At 51.0% G+C, this 21904-nt stretch overlaps 2 protein-coding genes across 7 annotated transcripts in view; both read left to right on the top strand.

Annotated features, from left to right (window-relative positions):
- LOC121465822 (calsenilin) overlaps positions 1 to 3940 on the top strand; it is a 70255-nt gene extending 66315 nt beyond the window's left edge. For all 5 annotated transcript variants that reach the window (XM_041679225.1, XM_041679224.1, XM_041679227.1 and 2 more), the window contains exons 6-9: positions 17 to 124; positions 474 to 578; positions 1194 to 1256; positions 2016 to 3940. In XM_041679225.1, coding sequence (XP_041535159.1) covers positions 17 to 124; positions 474 to 578; positions 1194 to 1256; positions 2016 to 2063 — 324 coding nt within the window. In that variant the 3' untranslated portion in view covers positions 2064 to 3940. The remainder of the gene's footprint in view (positions 1 to 16; positions 125 to 473; positions 579 to 1193; positions 1257 to 2015) is intronic.
- A 10429-nt stretch (positions 3941 to 14369) lies between these two features.
- On the top strand, positions 14370 to 21774 carry LOC121465709 (fumarylacetoacetate hydrolase domain-containing protein 2A). 2 transcript variants are annotated; one of them, XM_041679059.1, is made up of 8 exons: positions 14370 to 14571; positions 16683 to 16930; positions 17687 to 17903; positions 19729 to 19788; positions 20023 to 20185; positions 21179 to 21287; positions 21378 to 21465; positions 21586 to 21774. In XM_041679059.1, exons 2-8 carry the CDS (start codon positions 16689 to 16691, stop codon positions 21646 to 21648), a joined length of 942 nt encoding a protein of 313 aa, XP_041534993.1. In that variant the 5' UTR covers positions 14370 to 14571; positions 16683 to 16688; the 3' UTR covers positions 21649 to 21774. The 2 variants fall into 2 exon arrangements, with proteins under 2 accessions (XP_041534993.1, XP_041534992.1); XM_041679058.1 differs by having other exon boundaries at positions 14370 to 14803.
- Positions 21775 to 21904: the final 130 nt, after the last annotated feature.

Here is a 21904-nt window from a genome sequence, read left to right as displayed (position 1 = left end):
TCCCTCTTCTCTACAGGACTTCGTGGTTGGGCTCTCCATCCTGCTCCGAGGGACGGTCCACGAGAAGCTCAAGTGGGCCTTCAATCTCTATGACATTAACAAGGATGGTTACATCACCAAAGAGGTACTGGGTTGGCAGACATGCCAGTCCCTACTCTCCTGAGCTCCTGGCTTCCCTTTTCTCCTGATGCCACTAGCTTGATGATTCTCAGCCCTGCCTAGTGACCTTGCCACACAGTCCCAGGGATGGTCTGGTTTGGCCCAAACATTTTTATCTGAAATAGTTACTCTAGCTTCTTGTCTTAGAGACAGGTACATGAAAGTCTATCTCCAGTTTCTCTTAGCAGTCATTGGACAGGAAGGGCCAGACACTCTCTGTAGCTCCCAGGTGCCTCAGACTCACTCACCACTGCCCTGGTGGTGGCTTGGTGTCCCTGCAGTGGAAGCAGCTCATGCAGCCCTCTGTCTTCCAGGAGATGCTGGCCATCATGAAATCCATCTACGACATGATGGGCCGCCACACCTACCCCATCCTGCGGGAGGACGCACCCCTGGAGCATGTGGAGAGGTTCTTCCAGGTATGTGAGCCCTGACCTTCGATGGGGGCGGGGCAACCCTAGTGAGCCTCTAATCCGCACTGAGCCTCAGATGGGCTCCCCGCCCCAGCTGATTGCCGGAATCTTTTGGGAGAATGAATGAAACCCAGGCCCTGTCCCAATGAACTTCATCTGGAAAATGAAGTATTCTGGGCCCCTACGTGTAGAGGCAGCTGGTACCCACACAGGGTCCAGTATTTTAGTGCCTTTTGGGACATATTTGAAGCAAGCTCTCCTCCTCCCACCCTACCTGAATAGTGCTGAAGTTGCCCCCATTCTGGAGGCGCAGAAGGAACCAATGGTTCCATTTTACTTGCGTCATTCGGTTCCTCTAAAGTGCTGGCTTTTATCCCAAAGTTGAGGGGTTAGATAGGCACAGAGGGAATTCTGGGACTAAACTAAGGTGAGCCAGCAAAGAGCCCCCTCAGCAGGCCACCTGAGGAGACCTTAGAGTAAGGTTGGCTGGGAAGGATGGGAAATGGAGGGACCAGTAGAACTGGAAGAAGGCCCCACCCCAACTCCAACAGTGTACTCAGGCTGGAGTAGGGGAAGGCCCTAAGGGAGACAGGCTTACCTTGGGCATGGTTTGGGTTGCAGAAAATGGACAGGAACCAGGATGGAGTGGTGACCATTGACGAGTTTCTAGAGACCTGTCAGAAGGTAGGTGGCATCTGGTTCCTCTGTGGTCTCTGTGTTTGTGTGTGTGTGTGTGTGTTTGTGTGTGTGTGTGTGTTTGTGTGTGTGTATGGGCATGCGTGTGCATGTCTTTCTCTCTGTTTCTCTGTATTCCCCTCCCTCCCTCCTCACACACAGGATCCTGTTCCTGTCAGGGCACATGGAGGATGGCATTAGCTGCCCTCAGGCCCCACCTTTCTGGGAATCTTCCATCTTTCCTGTGTCCATCACCTTGGTGTCCCCTGAATTTGTCTCTCCCTCGCCTACCCTGTCCTGACTCTCAGACCTCTCTCAGCGATTCTCAGGTCATCTCCAATCAGAGAGCAGTGTGGGGTCAGCAGAGGGGTGATTAGCCCAGTGTACCCCCCAGACAGAATCACACTAAGGGAAAGGCATCCAGAGCTTTCTTGGCTCTGCTGCTGGCCCTCCTCTCAGAGTCCATGGAGACAGGAAACGCACACCACCGCCTCCTGCCTCTCCATCAACCCTGGTCCCTGACCTGACTTGCAGCTAGGAGATTTTTGTGCAGCAGCCATGACCAGGCCCTGCAGTCCATCCCTAGGGCGGACAGGCTGCACCTTGCCACTTGGGCTCTGGGACCAGCTACTCCCCATTTCTCTGGCCCTCGGTACCCCACCTGCCCAGTGAGACATAGTCTCTGACAGGAATCTGCATTTAGTCAGGATTGGGGAATACCACTGCCCTGCCCCCAGCTCCTGACCAGCCTCTCCTTTCTTCATACAGGATGAGAACATCATGAACTCCATGCAGCTGTTTGAGAATGTCATCTAGGACACATGGGAGGGGACCCTGAGTGGTCATTGCTTCTCAGCCTGGAGAAGCCTCAATCCTGCCTCATACAAGCGGCCTCTATGAGAAACATTTTTCTAATATATTTGCAAAAACTGAGCAGTTTACTACCAAGACAGACACAGACAGAGTCTTTCTCTCTCACTCTGTCTCTCTCTCTGTCTCTCTCTCTGTCTCTCTCTCTCTGTCTCTCTCTCTCTGTCTCTCTCTGTCTCTCTCTCTCTCTCTCTCTCTCTCTCTCACACACACACACACACACACACACACACATACACACATGGTTTCTCTGACTTGGCAGAGGAGGTGGCAGCCAGAAGGTACTCCTAGTTCTTCCCAGATCAATAAATGGGACTGCCTCTGGGGGTCCCTTCTGTCCTTTCTACCACTTGGGAGACCAGGCTACTCCCTGCCCATGGACCCATGTTCCTAGGAAGCTCCCAGAAACCATACAGGGGCCCAGAGGGAAGAGGTCTGAGCAGGGGAGAAATAATGATAGAAGCTGAGCCTGCAGCTTCACGCTGATGTTCCTCTGGGGTCCTGGAACCCCAGTACCAGATCACCTATTTTGGGGTGAGCTTAGATCATGAGGGACCACTGGGCTATGTCCTTAAAGAACAGAGCAGGATTGAGGTTTTTGGAGAAGCTGGGGGAACAATTTGTCCACACTATTGGGTGATGGAACATCAACTGGCCAATGGGGATGTGGTGGGCGGAGCTCTTGCAGCGCCCAGCACCAGGCTGGCCTCTCCAAGGTACTCTTTGGTTCTGGTGGGGAGGGGTCACCTGGCTCAGGAACTGATAACCAAGAAGCTGGACTGTAATGGGAAAGGCCTGGTAGGGGTATTCCCCTCCTCTTCCCTGGCCACTTGCCACCCAGTTCCTTGGCACGGCAGATCTTTCACAGCTCTGTGGCTGCCCTTGAATAGGCTCATCCCAACCCAAAAAAAAGCACAAACACCCTAACAGCTCAGGCCAGGCCCACAGAGAAGGCAGGGGCCCCTGATTGGGGGAGACCTGGCTCTCCTCAGCCCTGACTCGGTGGCATGAGGAAGATGCTCGGAATCCATCCTGTGCCTCAGAGCCGTGGGGTCTCAGAGCTCTTTCCCAGCCCAGCTCGCCAACATTCTAAAGCACAAATCAAGGACTGTGCTTGCCTGGGCTGCCCCCTGGGAATGGGAGGCCATGTCAGCTCTAAGTTGAAGCTAGCCATGAGAACTGGGGGCCTGTGACCAGGCAACAGGTCGGCAGACCCTCAGGAGGAGAGAGAGCTGCTCCTGCCTGCCCAGGCCTCCCCCATAAGGGACTAAGTCCCAGGCAGCATGTTCCCCAAAGGAACATTCCCACAGAGTACATTCCATCAACCGCAGCCTAGTCTCTGCTCAGGCCCAGCTCCGAGAGTCCATGGTGTTCCCCGAGAAGGTCAGCCCATGGCTAAGGGGGGCCCTTAGAGGATAGGCAGGGTGACCATGGCCCCCATACACAGGTGGATCCCCTTCTCAGGGCTACACTGACCCCATCTCCATTCTGACTGGGGACCCCTTTACCCCATATAGAGGCCATCAGCTTTCCCTGGCTCAGGGACCTCCCCTCCCCCAGCCTGGTCCCTCCCACTGGGGTTCCTACACTGGTGAGAAGCCAAGGCCAAGGGAGAAAGTTACTACTCAGCTCTAACCCACCCCACCCCTTAGCCTCTGGCTGCACGCCCAACCAGGAGGGGTCTGTACCCCTTGCAGGGACACAGACTGGCCGCATGTCTGCATGGCAGAAGCGTCTCCCTTGAGTGCAGCCTGGGAGGGGGGTTCCTGTCTCAGGGGCCCACCAATATTCAGTCCTATATATTTTAATAAAATAAACTTGACAAAGGCTATGGGCTCTCTCCAGGTTTATCTGAACTGCCAGTCAGTCCTTCCCTCGCTGCTGCTGCAGTTCCTGCCCGGAGGCTTGATGGTGACTATAGACGACTTTGAGGGAGGAAACATCCAGAACCCCTCTGCCTCTCAGTGTGACATCACTGAGGGGGAAAAGGGCACACACCGTGGGCCCTGGGGACCTTCAAGAGATGCTCCAGTTTTGGTGCCTTGAACGCACAAGACTGTGGAACACAGTGGCTTTCTGCAATGTCATTTATATTTCATCCCCGGATCATTTTTCTTCCCGATTCCAGAAAGTCACTTCTGGACGTCCTTTGGCAAGGGAGGGCATGTCATGTGGACAAGAATCAGGAAAGAGATGGCGATGGAGCTTCGATGGTCATAGAGCCCCGAGTTAGATCCCTAATACCACATAAACTGGGCATGATACCGCATGCCTGCAATCCCAGCACTCAGGAGGTAGAGGCAGAAGGATCAGTGATCAGCTACGTGGCCAGTTTGAGTACAGCCTGGGCTACACGAGACGTTGTATATGTGATGTGTATTCGCGTGTAGCACAATAGAGAGAGGACTCTCCTGCCCAGAGGAGGTTGGAGGATCAGGTGGTTATTTGTGACTGAGCAGACAGATGCTCAGAGCAGGGAGGTGATGGGGCCATACAGTACCAGCAAGGGGCCCACTGGGCAGCAGACTGATGAAGGGGGGTGATGGGGCAGGTGATGGGGAGGTACAGTACCAGCAAGGGGCCCACTGGGCAGCAGACTGATGAAGGGGGGTGATGGGGCAGGTGATGGGGAGGTACAGTACCAGCAAGGGGCCCACTGGGCAACAGACTGAAGAGTGGGTGGCAGAACAAGATGAGGACTGTAAGGCAATCCCAGAAGGTCTTGAGCCATCCTTGAGCACACAGAGAAGCTGGTAGCACCCATGACAGTCACTGGGGACAAAGGCTATGGAGCCAGTCGGCTGTATGACCCGAACAAGTCACACAATCTCAGTGCTTCACTTTCCTCCCTTGTGAATTAGGCACAGGTAGAGAAACAGACAGACAGACAGACAGACAGATGGAGACACAGACTCTACTGCACTGCAGAGCCAGGCTTACATGAACACAAGGATATTTTCGACCTGATAGCAGGATCAGGCCTCTCTGTAAAGTGGAATCCAGGGGTTCCGAAGACTGCATCCATGAAACACGGCTCCTCTCTGCCTCTGTCCTCTGTCATGAGCGTCTTCCTGCTCCCCTGGGATCGTCTTTGTTTCTGAAGGACACACTCCACAGTGGAGCTGACTGCTCTAAGCACTTCCTCTGAGTGCGCTGGTTCGCACATGTAATCTCAACCCCTAGGATGCTGAGGCAAGAGGATTAATCCAGGTGAGGACAGTCTGGGCTACACTGACTTCCAGGCCAGCTGGGCTGTTCAATGAGACCTGTCTCAGACAGAAAGACAAAAACTGTGCTTCCTGCTCAGAGGGGCTGCCCTCTGCTCTGTTTCCTACCAGCCTAGGGATGAGCTGCTCCTTGGAGGAGTGTCAGGGCTGACCTGACCAGCTCTGAGCAGCACGGGTGTGGGGCAAGAAAGTGGCAGGAGTGGGCACCGAAGAAGGGCTTCTTGTCCCTGCAAGTCTACACTGAAGACAGAGAAGGATCAGGTCTCCAGCACATGACCCCAGTAATTCCTTAACGTGGCACCGTGCCTCTAAAGGCCTTCGACATCTAGAGCAGAGGTCCCACGCTTCCACTCTGGAACTTTCTGCCTCATTCTGAGTATAATGTCACTGAACCCCAATTTCCTTATCTGGGAAAAAATCCTTGATTCCCGCGACTTTGACAGTTAAGGGTTGTCTGTCTCTTTTGAGACAGGGTCTCACTATACAGCTCAGTCTGGCCTCCCCATCAGTGGCCTCTTAATAGATGTATTTGTCCTTCCTAAGCGCTGACATTTTTTGTGTATTATTTCCCATCCTTGTAGTAGCACAACTTGTACTGATAAGTCATCTGATAAAGGGCATTTGTGATGGTCTCCAGTTTTCCTGGTCGCCCCAAAGCTCATGTGGAGAGCAGCCTGCTAAGGTGGGACGGTCTCACCAGTAAGACCACAGTCAGTGGTCTAATATCCACGTGTACGTCCCTTGTACCACCCCCCTCGCCAGATGACCCAAACAGAAAGAGGGCCCAGAGCAAGTTCTGATCATTAGGGACCTGGCTTGTCACCTCCCTCCCACCATGGCTTGTTACTTGAAAAACACAAAATGGGGGTGGGGCTGGAGAGATGGCTCAGAGGTTAAGAGCACTGGCTGCTCTTCCAGAGGTCCTGAGTTCAATTCCCAGCAACCACATGGTGATTCATAACCATCTGTACTGAGATCTGGCACCCTCCTCTAGCGTGCGGGCATACATCGAGGCAGAATGTTGTATACATAATAAATCTTTTAAAAAAAAACACACACAAAATGGGGAAAGTGATGCCCCACCTCTTCCCCACGTGGCACTCAGCCATACAGCTTCCCAAAGAAATGATGAGTCTGCCTTCACACAGCCGGCGTCTAGACACTTCCCAGTGTTGTGCCCCCTACTGACCACCAGGGGGAGACTGCGCCATTTCTCTTTTCATCTTCTCTGACTCCAGGAAGGGAAACAATTTGTCATTTCCTTCAAAGTACCAAAGACATTTTCCTATTTCTGCCTCATCCTTCTCGGGGTTTAAGAAATAAAAAGTGCCGCTCACAGAGTGTATCAAGAAATAATTCCATAAATGTGCCCAGAGTAAACCAAACCGGGTGTGGGGGGAGGGGAACACATAGCTACCTATGTCCTCCTATTTTATTAGCCAGGATACAGAGAACCCTTCACACACATAACCACTGGGCCTTTTTCTACTTTGAGGGAAAAAATATCTCGAGAATTCTCCCTCATGGCTGACAGCTGGGCCGCTCTAAGCTTCAGAGGCAGGAAGAAGACAGTGGTCTGTGGAGACCCTGGGAAGGAGTGTCAAAGAGCTGAAAGACAATTTCTCACAGGACTGTACTTCAAAATATCTGTGCCCTCCCTCTTGGAGGCAGAGTTCTCTGTGCAATCTCAGGACTCTTGAGTGGGATCTTTGTTCGGTGACCTGGAACCTTCAGGGACATCTGCACCAGCCTTTGCCCTTCAAACTCAGGGGGGCCTGGCAGCCACCCTCAGAGGCTATGTATGCCACAGCAGGCTGCTTACTCTCTGTGAGGGATCACTGCCCATCCGCTCTGCTAGGGCTTAACTTCCTTCCTACCCGGTTCCTCCTCCCAACCCTGTCAGGTTGCAGTTCCCAAGCCTAAATTAAGGGGACACTGAGCTAGTCCTGGACACCTGAGGCCTCAGCCTAAGGAAAGCCGGTTATATATGTTGTACTTTGTCACCAGAAGGCAGGGAACAAGTGTGAGGTTGATTCGGGTGATGAGGACAGGACCTGGCCACTGGTTGGGAGGCCACACTTGACACAAGAAGACCTGCCTTCCCCAAGAGCCGTATCTAAACAAGAGCAGGCATCAGGAAGATGGTTCCTGGGTAAAGAGCTTGCCGTGCAAGCATGAAGACCTGGGTTCGGATCCCAACACCCGTGTAAAAAGCTGAGTGTCTTAGCACACATGTGACCCCAGTGCAGGGGGACAGTGAGAGCTCATAGGCCAGCTCTAACAGCCAATCAGTGGAATCCAGGTTCAGTGTGAGGTCCTATCTAAAAAAATTAAGTAGCTCCCCGAACTTGTCCTCAGATGCTCAGTCAATACTCCTGCAGTGTGTCATTTGATCAAGGCACCTGGAAATTATGCTTCCTGCTTCAAGCTTCCTAATTTCCAGTAAAACTAGACATTCAAAACTAACTCATAAATATTTATTTTAAAATATTCTCCATAGTCACAACGGCTGCTGCCTCACCATAGGCCTCGGTCATCATCGACCTGACTACAAGGTCCCAGTAACTTAGGTCCCGTCTGTTTCAGGTTCACATGCCCCTCACCATCAGGACACACTCTCTAATGAGCAACTCTTCTGCAAGCTCTTCCGCACGTGGGCATTTATATAACACATATCTTCATTAAAAAAAGACACACCTTAAGTGACACTTAAGACACTGTCCGCCATCTTTCTTCTGCCTCCAGAAAAGTCCTTGTCTTCCATCAAAAACATCTTGTACCCTAGACTGTGTGGCAGTGTGATGTGTCAACTGCCGAGCAGCCACAGTCCTAGAAGACAGAAATGATAGGCAATGTCCTGTGTGTCCTGAAGGGCCGGCTAAGTCTGAGGAAAAGGGAAAGGTCACTGCACCAAGTGCTGACTATCCCCTCCCCTCAGGCGCTGGGATGGTGTTCTCTCACAGGTAATTCAGGAGCTTCACTGAAGCAATACTGTAACAAAAAAAAGTATTTACGTTTTTCAAATGTTTGTGAAGCTCAGCACTTGGGTTTCTAGAATCGTGTAACCTGCATCAGTCAGTGTCTGTGTGGCTGGTTGGTTTAATTGCTGTCACGGGGCGGCGGGCTGTGTGGCTTGAGAGGAATCTGTGAACCCTGAAGGCTGACCGCCCTGAGCTGTCAATCACTTCTCTAGTTACTGCGACCTCAACGCTGACTTATTTGACAGTGCCAGTTTTCTGTTTGGATAAACAAAAATCAAAAACGACAACAAAAAAAATACCCTTTTGGTGCAATTAGACATATGAGTATGTGTGAAATGAACTTGCCTGGAAAACACACACACACACTCACACACACACACACACACTCACACACACACACACACACGATGGAAAGTGGTAGAGGAAGACCCCATGCCAACCACTGGCATCTGCAGGTTCATGGGTGTGTGCACCACACACGTACAGACAAAAATAAATAAAATTGGTAAACAGCTCGGTTAGAGACAGCAGAGCCTCCATGGCACAGGAAGTACTGAGACCCAAGTTCAGAGCACTGGGGAATCCCTTCCCTTGCAGGACACTTTCCAGGCAAGAAGAACAAGGTCGGGCCTAAGCCAATCCTGCACTCTTTCCTGGTCCTTGCGGTTGATTAGGGGATGAGCTCCCGGTGTGACTGCAGCTGATGAGGCCCAGGTATAAGAGGAAACGCTGGGAAAGGACTCGTTCTCTGTAGTGTTTGGGGCTATTTCTTCACTCCACCAGTGGGAACGGATCCAACGAGAGAAGAGGTACTGTCCCAGGAAGTGGGAGTGAAGGGGAGGGAGGAAACGGGGAGCCTAACCCTTTGAAGTAAAGTGCAAGCTGTACCTTAAGTGCCTTGTTCTCGGCATCTGAACTTCTCACTTACAAAAGCCCCTAAAAGTATTCCCAGTACCCACCCTGTGGCGCGGCCTGCCGGAACTGGACGTTCAGCACTCTTAAATTGGAAAGTTTTCAACTGCTAAAGTCAAGGTCAATGCGCTTTCCAGACTCCTGCGGCCCAGAAGAGGGGGAGGGTCAAGCCAACTAGCGCTCTGATAGAAGCAGCAGAGGGCCTAGGACTGCCAGGGTGGCTGGACACACCCCAGAGGCAGCGAGTACTGCGCACCTGAACCTTGGGGTGGGGGAGGACTCTGCACCGGGCTCAGGGAGCCCAGGCCGAGTTCCGGGGTGAGGCTGAGACGCACCCCACCCTGAAGTTTTCAGGTCACAGGACTAGCCGCAAGGGTGTGCAGAGGCCCGTCCAAGGCCGCTGGTGGGCTGTGTGGACAGTTGGGCTTCTCTGCCTCAGCACCCTCCCCTGGAAGCCCCGCCCAGCCCTCCTCCCTCCCCTCCCTCTCCAGGATACAGCTCACTCAAGAGGCATCACTTTTCCCAGTTTTGAAAAATCACCAAATACAGTAAAATATCCAGGAACTAAAAATAAGGCCCCTAAAGAGCAGGCCATCATTTGGTTCCCGACAGCCCTGGAGTCCCTGCTTTGTTGACAAACTTTCCCAGCCCAGAGTAGAAGTTTCTCCTGGGTGCAGCAAATGAGGCTCAGAGGGAAGAGGGCTGGTCTCAGGCTGGTTAGATCTCTGTCCACTCTCTGTTCCCGCGTATGTGGGGAAAGCAACAAGACATTGGCTGAGCAGGAGGCATCTTCACTGCAGGCTCCATTGCTCCAGGTCCCCCTCTGGCGCATATGTATTAGTACATTCATATATTAAAAGGAAATAAAGCCATCACTGGGCTTGGGGTGTAGCGCAGTTGGTAGGGCGCTTGCCTAGTGTGTGCAGAGCCTTAAGTTCAGTCCCCAGCGCTGCATAAACCAGGTGTGGCAATGACCTAGGATCCCAGCAGCTGCGAGGTGAAGGCTGGATTGTTCGCGGTATATGTTTTATTTGGATATACCATTTTTTAAAATTTTTTTATTGATCTTTATTGAGCTCTACATTTTTCTCTGCTCCCCTCCCTGCCTCTCTCCTCCCCCCTTCAACCCTCCCTCAAGGTCCCCATGCTCCCAATCTGCTCAGGAGATCTTGTCTTTTTATACCTTCTACTTCCCATGTAGATTAGATCTATGTGAGTCTCTCTTAGTGTCCGCATTGTTGTCTAAGTTCTCTGGGATGTGTTTTGTAGGCTGGCTTTCTATGCTTTATGTTTAAAAACCACCTATGAGTGAGTACATGTTGGATATACCATTTGCTTTTTCTCTTCTTCCCACTTTGATTTTATACGCAAGCTGTTATGACCTCACGGAATATTTCTGGCAACAGACTGTTCTGGGGGACTGATGCTATCATGAGCAAAGCAGCTCTGATTCCGTTTCTCCTGCTGTGTGTCCACAACACAGACCCCTTCTGGTCTGCGGAGAATCTTCTCACCAAACAAGCATGCGGTCTTGCAGTACTGAACAACAGCTGGGGGATGCCTCATTCAGTGTGACATGATCTGGAGATAGCACAGGCCCCAGAGGTTGGGTCTCGGGTCCCAGGAAGTCCCTCCTGACTTCCCATGTTAGTCATGAGCCCAAGCTGCTTTTACTTGTACGTCTGACCAAAGGACTCTGACTCTCCCCTCAGATTCAGTTTGCTTGAGTGACTCACAGAATTGAGGGAAGCACAATCCTGGCTTAGTTTAAAGGAAGCGAATGGTGCACAGGGCTAGGAATGGGAAGGGGAGCCTGGGGCCTCCCTTGCTGGGGACTGTGTGAAGGTTTGGGTCAAGTGGAGGCCTGGGGAAGAAGAGGATCTGGCCCAAGGCTTACCGGGCATTTTTCTCTGACTGGCAGTAGGGACAAGGGAGTCAGCAATGAGAATTTGAAGGTCTGCGTCTGCCCTTGTCCTAGGTAAACAAGAGCATGGGGCATCCTATTTAAGTATAATGGCTCGTTCTATGTAATACATGTAAAACATGGCTGTTTTATGTAATACAGAAAATGGAGAGTTTTAAAAATATGTTTATGTGCATATGTGTGCCGGTGCCTGTGGAGGCCACAGAAGGCACTAGATATCCTGGAGCTAGTCTAGTCTAGTCATGCAAGATCAACGAGAGTTCTTCATTGAGGAGCTATCTCTGCAACCCTGGGTTATTGTCCCTATTTCTAGGAGCACAGAGCAAAGGTAAAATTCAATATTATCAACACAAAGGAGAGAAATGGCAAGATCGTGGTGGCGAATGTTCCTCAAGAGTCCCCAGTGGGGCAAGGTGTGTGGGTGGATGCCAGCAGGGGGTCTCTGTGAGTCTGAGGACAGCCAGGGCTACGTGGAGAGAGCTTGTCTCAAAGAAACACAAAGGGGCTAGAGAGATGGCTCAGTGGTTAAGAGCATTGCCTGCTCTTCCAAAGGTCCTGAGTTCAATTCCCAGCAACCACATGGTGGCTCACAACCATCTGGAATGAGGTCTGGTGCCCTCTTCTGGCCTGCAGACATACACACAGACAGAACATTCATTGTATACATAATAAATAAATAAATATTAAAAAAAGACATTAAAAAAAAAGAAACACAAAGTTCTTGCATGTATTTAAAATTCTGTCAGCTGCGCATGAGGGTCTCCGTCCTTCTAAATCCTGTAGACACATGAAAAGGATTTTTGGTCGTTTTAGTAGGTGCACAGTGGTGTCACACTGTGACTGCACTTTGCACTTCCATGGTGGTCAATGTGCTTCAATATCTTTCCCGTCCTAATTTTCTGCATTTCTCTTTTGTGAAGTTACCTGTTTAAGTCTTTTGTCCAATAACCGGTTCAATTGACTGTTCTCACTCACTAACCTTTGAGAGGTCTTTGTATAGCTGGGAGACAAGCCTTTTGTCTGATATTTGATTTGCAAACGTTTCCTTCTGTTCCACAATTTGTTAAGACTTTGTATGATGTTTGTATGAGGTTCTGCTCACACGCTCAGTCTCAACCCCTCCATGGGCTCCATTTCTAACTAGACGTAGCTTTTAAAGCCAGGTTGAAATGCCTCCTTCTAGTTTCCTGTCTTGGACCATGATCCTGAAGTGCCTTTGGGTGTCCCTCGGGTATGTGATGTTCAGCCTATACAAAACTGGGCTCATCATCCTCCTCCCAAGCCCTGCCCCTGAAGAAGCTGCATCTCCACAGATGGCAAAGGCTCTGGCACTGCCTTCCTCTCAGGTCTACTTCTTGTCACTGAGGGCAGCCGGTTCCTCCTCCTGAACATTCCTGGACACTTGCCATCTCCACCACACAGCACAACCCCATTGCTCTTACCTGCTACTCTCTAGTCTTACAGACAATCTCCCTTGATTCAGATTTCTCAGGTGCAAGTCTGGGCATGGCACCTCAGCTGAGCTCCTTCCAATGGCTTCACGTGCGTGTGGCTAGGTCTGGGCGGTAAATATTGACTGTCAGTTTGACAGGATCTAGAAGTCACTGAAAAGACACACTTCTGGCATGTGTGTCAGGGATTATCAAGATCAAGTTAGTTAGTCAAGGTTATTAGACCCACGCTAACTGCGGGTGACGCCAAGTCATGGCCAACGACCCTGGGACTACATAAAAAGGAGAAAGCAGGGTGAGAACCAACCTTCATCTCCCTGCTTCTTGACTGCAGTGTAACCAGCTTTCTCAAGTTCCTGCTACCATACTGCCCCTGCCATGGTGATCTGTACCCCCAAATGGTGGTCTAAAATGTCCCCCTCCTTCTGTAAGTTTTTGTCAGCTATCTTATTATAGCAGCAAGAGAAGTAACTAGGGAATTCGATGAACCAGTCCCTCCTGGTCTCTCTTTGCAAATTTTTATTTTTATTCTCTGTGCATGTGTAGTTGTCTTGCCTGCCTGTATGTCTGTGCATTACATGCATGCCTGGTACCTGCAGAAGCCAGGGAAGGCAACAGATCTCCCAGAACTGGAGTTACAGGTGACTGTAAGATACAATGTGGGCGCAGAAACTCAAACCCAGATCCGCTGGAAGAGCAGCAGTTGCTTTTAAACCCTGAGCCATCTCTCTGACCAACTGCTCATCTTCCCTTTCTGTCATTCTTCCATGCCACCGCAATAGTGCACATGAGTGTCCTGGATGATGTACTCGAGGGCTCTAGTAAGCTGAAGAGGGAAGCCAATGCCAGCTCCTTATCAGCTCCCAAGTTATCGCCTGGCTTCTAACTGTGAGGACGAAGCCTGGTTACGCCTGAGAGTTTGGAATTGCTGCTGATCACAGAGCTAGGAACAATGTTGTTAACCTCACAAGCAGGTTAAACAAACACGGAGAGGTCAGCCCCAGACTTGGTGTGCATCTCAAAGACGTAGAACAAGCATGGCAGGACAGCCTGCTCCCACCCTGTCAGTCCGGTTTTCTTGCATTGACCACCTCAGCTAAACTCATGCACTATGAAGAAGGAAGATGAGGCCGGGCGGTGGTGGCGCACGCCTTTAATCCCAGCACTCGGGAGGCAGAGGTAGGCGGATCTCTGTGAGTTCGAGACCAGCCTGGTCTACAAGAGCTAGTTCCAGGACAGGCTCCAAAGCTACAGAGAAACCCTGTCTCGAAAAAAAACGAGGGAGAGAGGGAGAGAGGGAGAGAGGGAGAGAGGGAGAGAGAGAGAGAGAGAGAAAGAGAGAGAGAATACAATGCCTCAGTGAAAAATATTTTTTAAAGAAAACATAACTAAAACAAAGTCCGAAATACTTCCTGGGACAACTAAAGTCTCTGAAGATCTATTTGGACCTTAATTAATTTCCGAGCCTCTTTCTCAGAGCCCCTTTTTGTTTCCATATGCCAGAGGACTCGGGGTGTGCTTGTGTGAGCATTTCCACTTGAATGCCTGCTCGCTGGACTTGAGATTACACCTCACTTCCCCCATTACGCCCCCTCCCCGCTTTTGTTCCTAAAACAGGGCGTGGGAAGAAAAAGGTGCTGCTCCAAGTAGGTGAAATTGGTACCGGAGTTGCTACGGTCAGAGCCTGAGCCATGGCAAGCCTCACGAGCTAGACTCGGCCACCAGCTCTCTTCGCTGCGTCAATTAAAGAAACGAGTAACAGTGAAAGGCAGCAGTCCTCCTATTGGCGACCGGGTGGTGATGTCATTACACCGCGACTGCGAACCCTACGTCCCCCGGAGAAGAACAGCTGGCTTCTTGCAACGGGACCGGCTGTGGCTTCTGCGCTCTTGACCTGCAGCTGTCGCAGGTGTCAGCTGACAGCGTAAGGCGCCGGGCGGGTCCGGCTGCAGCGGCTAGGTAAACTGAGGCTAGAGCAGCGCGGGAGGGAGAGGAACCAGGCATTGAGAAACCGAGCAGCCCACCTCGGTTCACGGAGAGTGGAGGTCGGCAGGGTCGTGCATGCGGCCCTGCGCCTGAGGCTGCCCGTTCCTGTGCTGTTTGCTAAGGGACACTTGTCCTGTAGGACACCAGCGCCACCTTGCCAGGTGACTTTACCTCGTGAAGCCTTAGAGCTGCGTTCTGTTCAGTGGTGAGTGCGGCAAAGCTGGAATGAACCTGAGCGCGCTGTCACGAAGGACTAACACAGCCTGGGGTTTGGGGCTATCAGAGAGCAGGCGGTCAGCCCTATCTCTAAGTCCACAGTCACTGGCCGCCCAGAGACATGACTGAAGACAATACGCAGGTAGCAGCTAGGGCCTGAGAGGAGCAGGCAAGATTGAAACCTGATTATCTCGCTTGGAAAGTACCTTGCTTCAATATCATCTAGACATGGATTCAAATACCAGCTCTTTCTTTAAGCTGTGTGACCCTTGAACCTCAGACAAGCCACTTACCCCATCTAAGTTTTGGCTTGTTCATCTGTAAAAATCCCAGCCGCAGTCAAGAGAATTCAAGGAGACATCACAGGTGGAACCTTTGGCTTCCCTCAGGACAGTTACTGTCATTTTAGTGTGTGACGTGGCAGACATGTACTGGGACAGCCTTCAGATTGTGGCAGAGCAGAGCTTGTATAAGACAACAGAGCAGAGGATGTAAAAAGCCTTTGGTTGTCTGGACAGACTTGCCAGCTGGCACTGTGGTGCTCCTGAACCGAGTAGGTTGACTTAACCGGGTGAGGACCAAGAGCCCAGGACTGAGAACGCTACCGCTACATTCATTAACGTAAAGACACAGGCTTGCGTGTATGCACAGGGAACAGGCCTTGAGTGTTCCTCAGGTGCCGTTCACCTTAGTTTTTGAGACAGTGTTTCTCGTTCGCCTAGAACTAACTAACTCTAGACTGACTGGCTAGCAAGCCCCAGGAATCCACCTGTCTCCACTTCCCCAGCACTGGAATTATAAGTATGGACCGCTGTGTATAAACCTTTTCACGTGGGTCCTGGGGAATGGGTGGGAATGGAGTGTGGTTCACCTGAGGTGTAGGTCAACCTAGCATGCTTCCTTCTGACCCAGCAACCATATCATAAAAACAAAAGAAACATAAGAGAGTGAATCTTATCTTTAGGTGGAGCCTGGAACTCAAAATAGGCTCGGAACCTTGTTACTTTCCAAAAGATCTGGGTCTGAGGAAGGGAGGCGTGGCCAGCCATATCCCAACGTTGATGATTGCTAGGCTCTTCCAGGAAGTGAGAAGTCCGTCCCCTCGCATTTTCCTTGTGCTCTCTGGACAGATCAGTGCAAGCCTGTGCCCCCCACACAGTGGCAGCACTGTGGGCTCAGCGGGGAAAGAAGCAGACATCACTGCCAAACCCAGGGAGCTAGCTGAGCAATGTGGTAAGACCAGGTCTCCAGCGTCTTGGCACCCCGAGTCTCCCCGTGCTCCAACCGTAGACAACTGGTGCCTATTGGAGGAGCCGGAGGGCAGCGCTTAGGTCAGAGCAAACTGGTAGCTTGAGTCCATGAGGATGGAAAGTGCTGAAGTCAGAGGATCAAGTTAGAACTGTTAAAAGCTCCATGAAGCAGCTGTGAAGCCGTATCTAGGAGTAGCTATTATGGGCTAATTTGGGGCTGATTCCTAGTCCTGCACATTTTAACCTTCCTCGGTTGGAGGGCTTCCCCTAAAAGCTATGTAGAGGCAGCGGCCTGGCCATCTTCACAGCATCGTCACAATATCTGAGGCTTGAGTACATCTGTTGCTGGTATCTGTCTTTCCAGCACGCAAGATGGCAGGGCCAAGTTAGCCTGCTGCGTCCCCCGCTCGCCAGCAGTAGCAACCTTCAAGAAATACTGGTTGAGGAAAGGCTGGGATCTCTGGGGCTTAAAACCTGGCATGGTCATTGAAGTATGACATAGGTAAAATGACCTACGTGAGCACTTCCCCACCGGTATGCTGGGAATGCTTGATGGGGCAGAGGAACTAAGGGATCTTCATGATAGTTCTCCAGTCCTCCTGTCTTCTTTCCATTTAGGTGTTGATGCTGAGCTCTGGTAAAAGGTTGTTCTCAGCTCTGCTGCACGTTCAGAAGAGGCCCTGTCAGCCTTCGAGAGCGATGAGACTGGTACAGTTCCAGACACCCCACCTGGAGGAGCCTCACCTGGGCCTGGAGTCGGGGATTGGAGGGGGAGTCGTAGACCTAAACACCTTTGACCCCACACTCCCCAAGACAATGCTGCAGTTCCTGGAGCAGGGAGAGACTACCCTCTCAGTGGCAAGAAGGTAAGTCAGCAGGTCCTGGTCCCTCTCGCTCCTCCATTTCAATCCTGCCCTGAGAATCAGAATCAGCAGGTACCTCCTTTCAAAGGAGCAGGGGATCCCCCTGTTTTCTTTTTCACTTGTTCTTTTAGTGAAGAGCTAACAGTCATTTATCTTTTCCTTTGAGACAGGGTCTTGCTATATAGCCTAGGCAGGCTTTGAACTAGAGAACCTCCTGCCTCGGCCTCTTAAATGCTACAAGTGAATTACAGGTATATATAACCATATCCAGCAGAAGCCTTAAAGTCTTATATAACAACACTCTCAGTTCCCTCAGAGAGGGAAACTGAGGCTCGGGAGTATGGTTAATTCATTTGGTTGTGGAGCTACGACCTTACATTATTATACTGCCTTCCTGAGAGGCTAAGTTCTGCCCATTGGAGGAGTCACAACAAGGTCCCAAGAAAGGCTTCTTTTAGGAAGGTGTGGGTTCTATTTAGACCCTTAGAGGAAAGAGACCTCTCCACTTAATTCCACAGGAACCTTTCACATACTTCTGCACGAACAGGAATTACCCAAGTGGGGAGGAAATACGCACTGAGGAGTACCACCATGCTTTGCTATAAAAGGACTATGGAGCTGGGTTTGAGTCTTACACCAATGGGGAAAGATACAGAAAATGCAAAAAGCACAACTCACAACTGCCGAGGGACCTCCCCAGCCTGCCCTGGGACTCCCAATCTGTTCCTTGCTAGCCCTTCTCCCGCTTGGTCTCTACAGAGCCCTGGCTACCCAGTTGCCAGTCCTCCCTCGGTCACAGGTGACCTTCCTGGCCCCTGTCACCCGGCCAGACAAGGTGGTATGTGTGGGCATGAATTATGCAGATCACTGCAAAGAACAGAATGTGCGGGTGCCCAAGGAGCCCATCATCTTCAGCAAGTTCTCCAGTTCTATTGTGGGGCCCTACGATGAGATCATCCTCCCACCAGAGAGCAAGGTTAGTGCCTCCCACCGCCCAGGTGGCTGTGGTCCGGCGTAAGGGTCATTCCCCTGGAGCAGTGGTTCTCAACCTGTGGGTCACAACTCCTTTGGGGGACAAATGACTCTTTCACAGGGATCATATATCAGATACATTATGATTCATAACAGTAGCAAAGTTACAGTTATAAAGTAGCAATGAAGTAATTTTATGACTGGGGGTCACCACAATATGAGGAACTGTATCCAAGGGTTGCAGCATTAGGAAGGTTGAGAACCACTGCCCTTGAGGAACCTTCTGTCACTGGGAGGGCACGACCACGACACAGAAGCTAGAGAGGACTAATACTAACACAGCCTGGGTGTGGGTGACATGAGGAAATAGCGTACCTCTTTCCCCAATTACAAAGCTGTTTTCCATGATGAAAGTATATTAATAACCTAGGTAAAGCCACCAGTGTCCTGCTGCCCATGCTTTGGTGTTCGCATTGCTGTATTCGCCCAGCGCTGTCTGTCCAGGTGTAGTCTACCACACATTGTTCTTGGACTCCATCAAGAACATCTTTCGTTCTGTTTGGTCTTCCCCCGTTGTCTGTCCCGGCTGTCTCTGCCAGACACCCTGCCTTGTCCCAACTCCATCAAGAATATCTTTTCATCCCGCTCAGTCTTCTCCCTGACACATTTGAGATCTCCACGTGGTTCCCTTTCCTGACACTTTTTGAAGGATTGTTTCCTCATAGGGTGCCTGTGCTTAGTTTGCCCCATTTCCTTGTGACCAGCAGAAGCAGTTTTCTGAGGTGTCCTAGGCAGGAAATGTCGCGTGTTTCCCACGTCAGGTGTCCTCAGATGTCACCACATTGCTCACTTGACCATAACTGGCCTTTGGAGGCCAGAAGGTGTAGTATTCCCTAGAACTCTGTCTCTCTCTCTGTCTCGCACTGTTGGTTCTCACCTTGCACCCTGCTGAGGCAGCCAGGGCCTCGTTTCTACGCTGCATACCAGGCTAGCTGGCTCCTAAGCTTCTGGATGATTCTGCTCTGCCTCCTGTCCACTATAGGAGTACTGAGATTACAAGTGTGTGCTGCTGTATCCAGCCTTTTACGTGTGTTCTAAGGTTGAACTTGGGTTATCAGGCTTATGTGACTAGTACCCTTACCTGCTGAGCCATCTCCCTAGTCCTCCTCCCTTTGTATTTTGAGTATTCCCTTGAATTCTGTTTTCTTCTTACCTAATTTGGGTTAACCCGCTTTGGCCCATCCTGTTTCCATTCCCCTTTGAGCATGGCCTTACTTTCTGGCTTCACTGAAGATCTTGTGCAGTCTGCTACACTAGTCAGCCATTTCTCTAGGGGCCTGCTTGTTTAGTGGCATCTGTAGCACAAGCTGGCACCTGAGTTCAGGTGAACTTCTGCCAGTTCTTTCCATTACCATTAAAAACATCTGAGAAAGATTAAACTGAAGTTCTTTCCAGTTGCATTTTGCTCACTTGGGGAGAGGCTGGCATTTGTTCACATTTTGTAGCCATGTGCATTTCTTCCTTGTGAGTTGATTTAAGCCCCGTGAATACATTTATTCCAGGATAGCGCATGCATAGTGTCAGGCACAGTAGAGCTACACATTGCTAACTGTTACTGCTCGGTGTCACTCTCCATTGCGGGCGTCCAAAGTGACTTTTAAACTCAGTTCCCCAGACGTGTTGAGCTAGTCACCTCCAATGGTGCTGCTTGCCACTGCCCAGAGATTATGGGTCTGCAAGTCATGGCCATGTCATTCACTTCACCCTGGTTCCTAGAGCTGAGGCCTACCTTGCGGCCGCTGCAGCTCACTGTCCTCTCCCACTTGCAGGAGGTGGACTGGGAGGTGGAACTGGCTGTGATCATTGGAAAGAAAGGCAAGCACATCAAGGTGAGGTGGAAGGGTGCTCCCAGGCCAGGGAGGAGCAGCAGTCCCAAGTCCTCTCTGCCAGTGCCCAACTCCAGTGGTGCTGTCTTACACCGGGGCGTGTTTGGCACTTTTAGTCCCTTGCCTTTCACACACCACCGTTAGCCAGTACTGGTGCTAATGTGTGATAATAGTTTTGAGATTCTTTGTTCTAGGGGTTGGGTGATGTAACCTGTCTGGCCATATCTGCCCCAACAGGCCACAGATGCCATGGCTCACGTGGCTGGCTTCACTGTGGCTCATGATGTGAGTGCCCGGGACTGGCAGATGAGACGCAATGGAAAGCAGTGGTTACTGGGAAAAACTTTTGATACTTTCTGCCCCCTGGGCCCTGCCTTGGTTACCAGGGACAGCATAACAGGTAGGTTGTTAGTCTTTGCCACTTGAGCCCTCCCATGTGCAGCACCTGAGCTTCAGGAGAAAATAGTGCTCCAGCAATGACTGCACTTACAAGTGCATGCAGAGCTTGGATGCCACTGTCGTCCCCACAGAGAGCAAGTGGCCAGCCTCCGCTGTGAACCAGCTCTGTGGAGCTTCTTCCAGAGCCTCTTAGAGGGAACAGAGCCGCAGCTGCTGTGAAATTACATCACAAAATGAACTACAAGAGCACTGTACTTGGGGGTCAGGGAGGGGCTTCTGCAGCTTCCCCGTCTCCAGTAGCCAGTCCTTAAGCTAGAAGGAAGCAAGGCTGGCTCCTGAGCATGCTGGAGAATGGCTGTGTGTGATGAAGCCTGTTCATTTTTTTGTAAGGGAGAGGCGGAAGAGCACCAATAAATAGGACCTTGTCCACCCACTGTGCAATCATCAGCAGGGTATGACATGGGTGTGTGGGGGAGCCCCTCAGGACAGTGGTGCCTCAGAAACTGTACTCCAGCTGCTGTGAAGGGCACAAGATAGTTTGCGAAGAACTATCATCTGCTGCTCCGCTATCCCTGTTTGCTTGGACATGCTGAGTCATTTTAGATCTAGTTACCAGCTTTAAAACATTTTATTACATTTCTTCGTGTATGTGTATGCCATGGCACCTGGAGAGAAGTCAAAGGACAATTTCCAGGAGTTGGTTCTCTTCCATATGGATCCTAGAGATCAAACTCAGGGCCCCAGGCTTGGCAGTAAGTGCCTCTGCCTGCGAAGCCGAAAGGCAAATCCCTCGGCTGTTTTTCTCTGTCCAGAGTCTAGAATGTCTCTCCTTCCCTCACTTAAGGGCTATTGCTGTTGATACATAAATTTAGGGAATTCCAGTCTGTACAGGAAGTCCCAGGGTAGAGTGCTAAGCCAAGGTGGGCAGACATGCTCCCTACAGTTTCCTCTCTCCTTTGGGACTGGGTAACCCAAGGATTGTCTTGAATTCCAGACCCACATAATCTAAAGATCTTCTGCCGCGTGAATGGGGAGGTAGTCCAGAGCAGCAGCACCAACCAGATGGTATTCAAGACTGAAGAGCTGATAGCCTGGGTCTCCCAGTGAGTGAGTGGAGCCTGTCACAGCCACTGCCACCCACGCCCACTGCACACCTCAGCCCATAGTCTTACTGACCCTTGTGTTGTCCCTAGGTTTGTCACTCTTTATCCAGGGGACATCATCCTGACCGGGACTCCTCCAGGTGTCGGTGTGTTTAGGAAGCCTCCTGTCTTTCTCAAGGTGAGTCCGTTTAAAAGAGGAAATGGTAGAGAAATGGGAGCTAGAGAGGCCTGGCAAGCCTGGAGCAACCTGCGGAGAGTGAAACGGGGGCTAAAAGCCTGGTGGCCTGCTGTATTACAGAAGGGGGATGAAGTCCAGTGTGAGATTGAAGAAATTGGTGTCATTGTCAACAAGGTGGTGTGATGGTATCCCTGTGAGCACTGGACTTGACACAAGGTGGGACTCTTGCTCCCACGAAGTTCACTGCTGGCCCTGCCCACTTGAGGTGCTCCTAGGTAGGCCTTGGAAATAAATTTTCTCTGAGTTGCAGCTTAGCTTCTGCTGTCTTTTAGCCACACACAATTCCCCCATCCCCGTACGGTGGGCCATTTTCACAGGACTGAGTAAGGAGGAAGTAGATATTAGACACATGCTTCAGGCTTAGGGAAGAAACTAACCT

Source organism: Microtus oregoni, unplaced genomic scaffold, assembly GCF_018167655.1.
Source record: "Microtus oregoni isolate MIOR12 unplaced genomic scaffold, Mior012 000031F_ref0000149, whole genome shotgun sequence".
Lineage (NCBI taxonomy): Eukaryota > Metazoa > Chordata > Mammalia > Rodentia > Cricetidae > Microtus > Microtus oregoni.
This window is presented reverse-complemented; position numbering and strand designations above follow the sequence as displayed.

Excerpts from the sequence above, each read along its gene's own strand:
- LOC121465709 (XM_041679059.1), top strand. The coding sequence starts at position 16,689 with ATGCTGAGCTCTGGTAAAAGGTTGTTCTCAGCTCTGCTGCACGTTCAG. Across the intron at positions 16,931-17,686 it reads ACCCTCTCAGTGGCAAGAAG|AGCCCTGGCTACCCAGTTGC; the intron begins GTAAGTCAGCAG and ends TGGTCTCTACAG. Across the intron at positions 21,288-21,377 it reads CTGATAGCCTGGGTCTCCCA|GTTTGTCACTCTTTATCCAG; the intron begins GTGAGTGAGTGG and ends TGTTGTCCCTAG.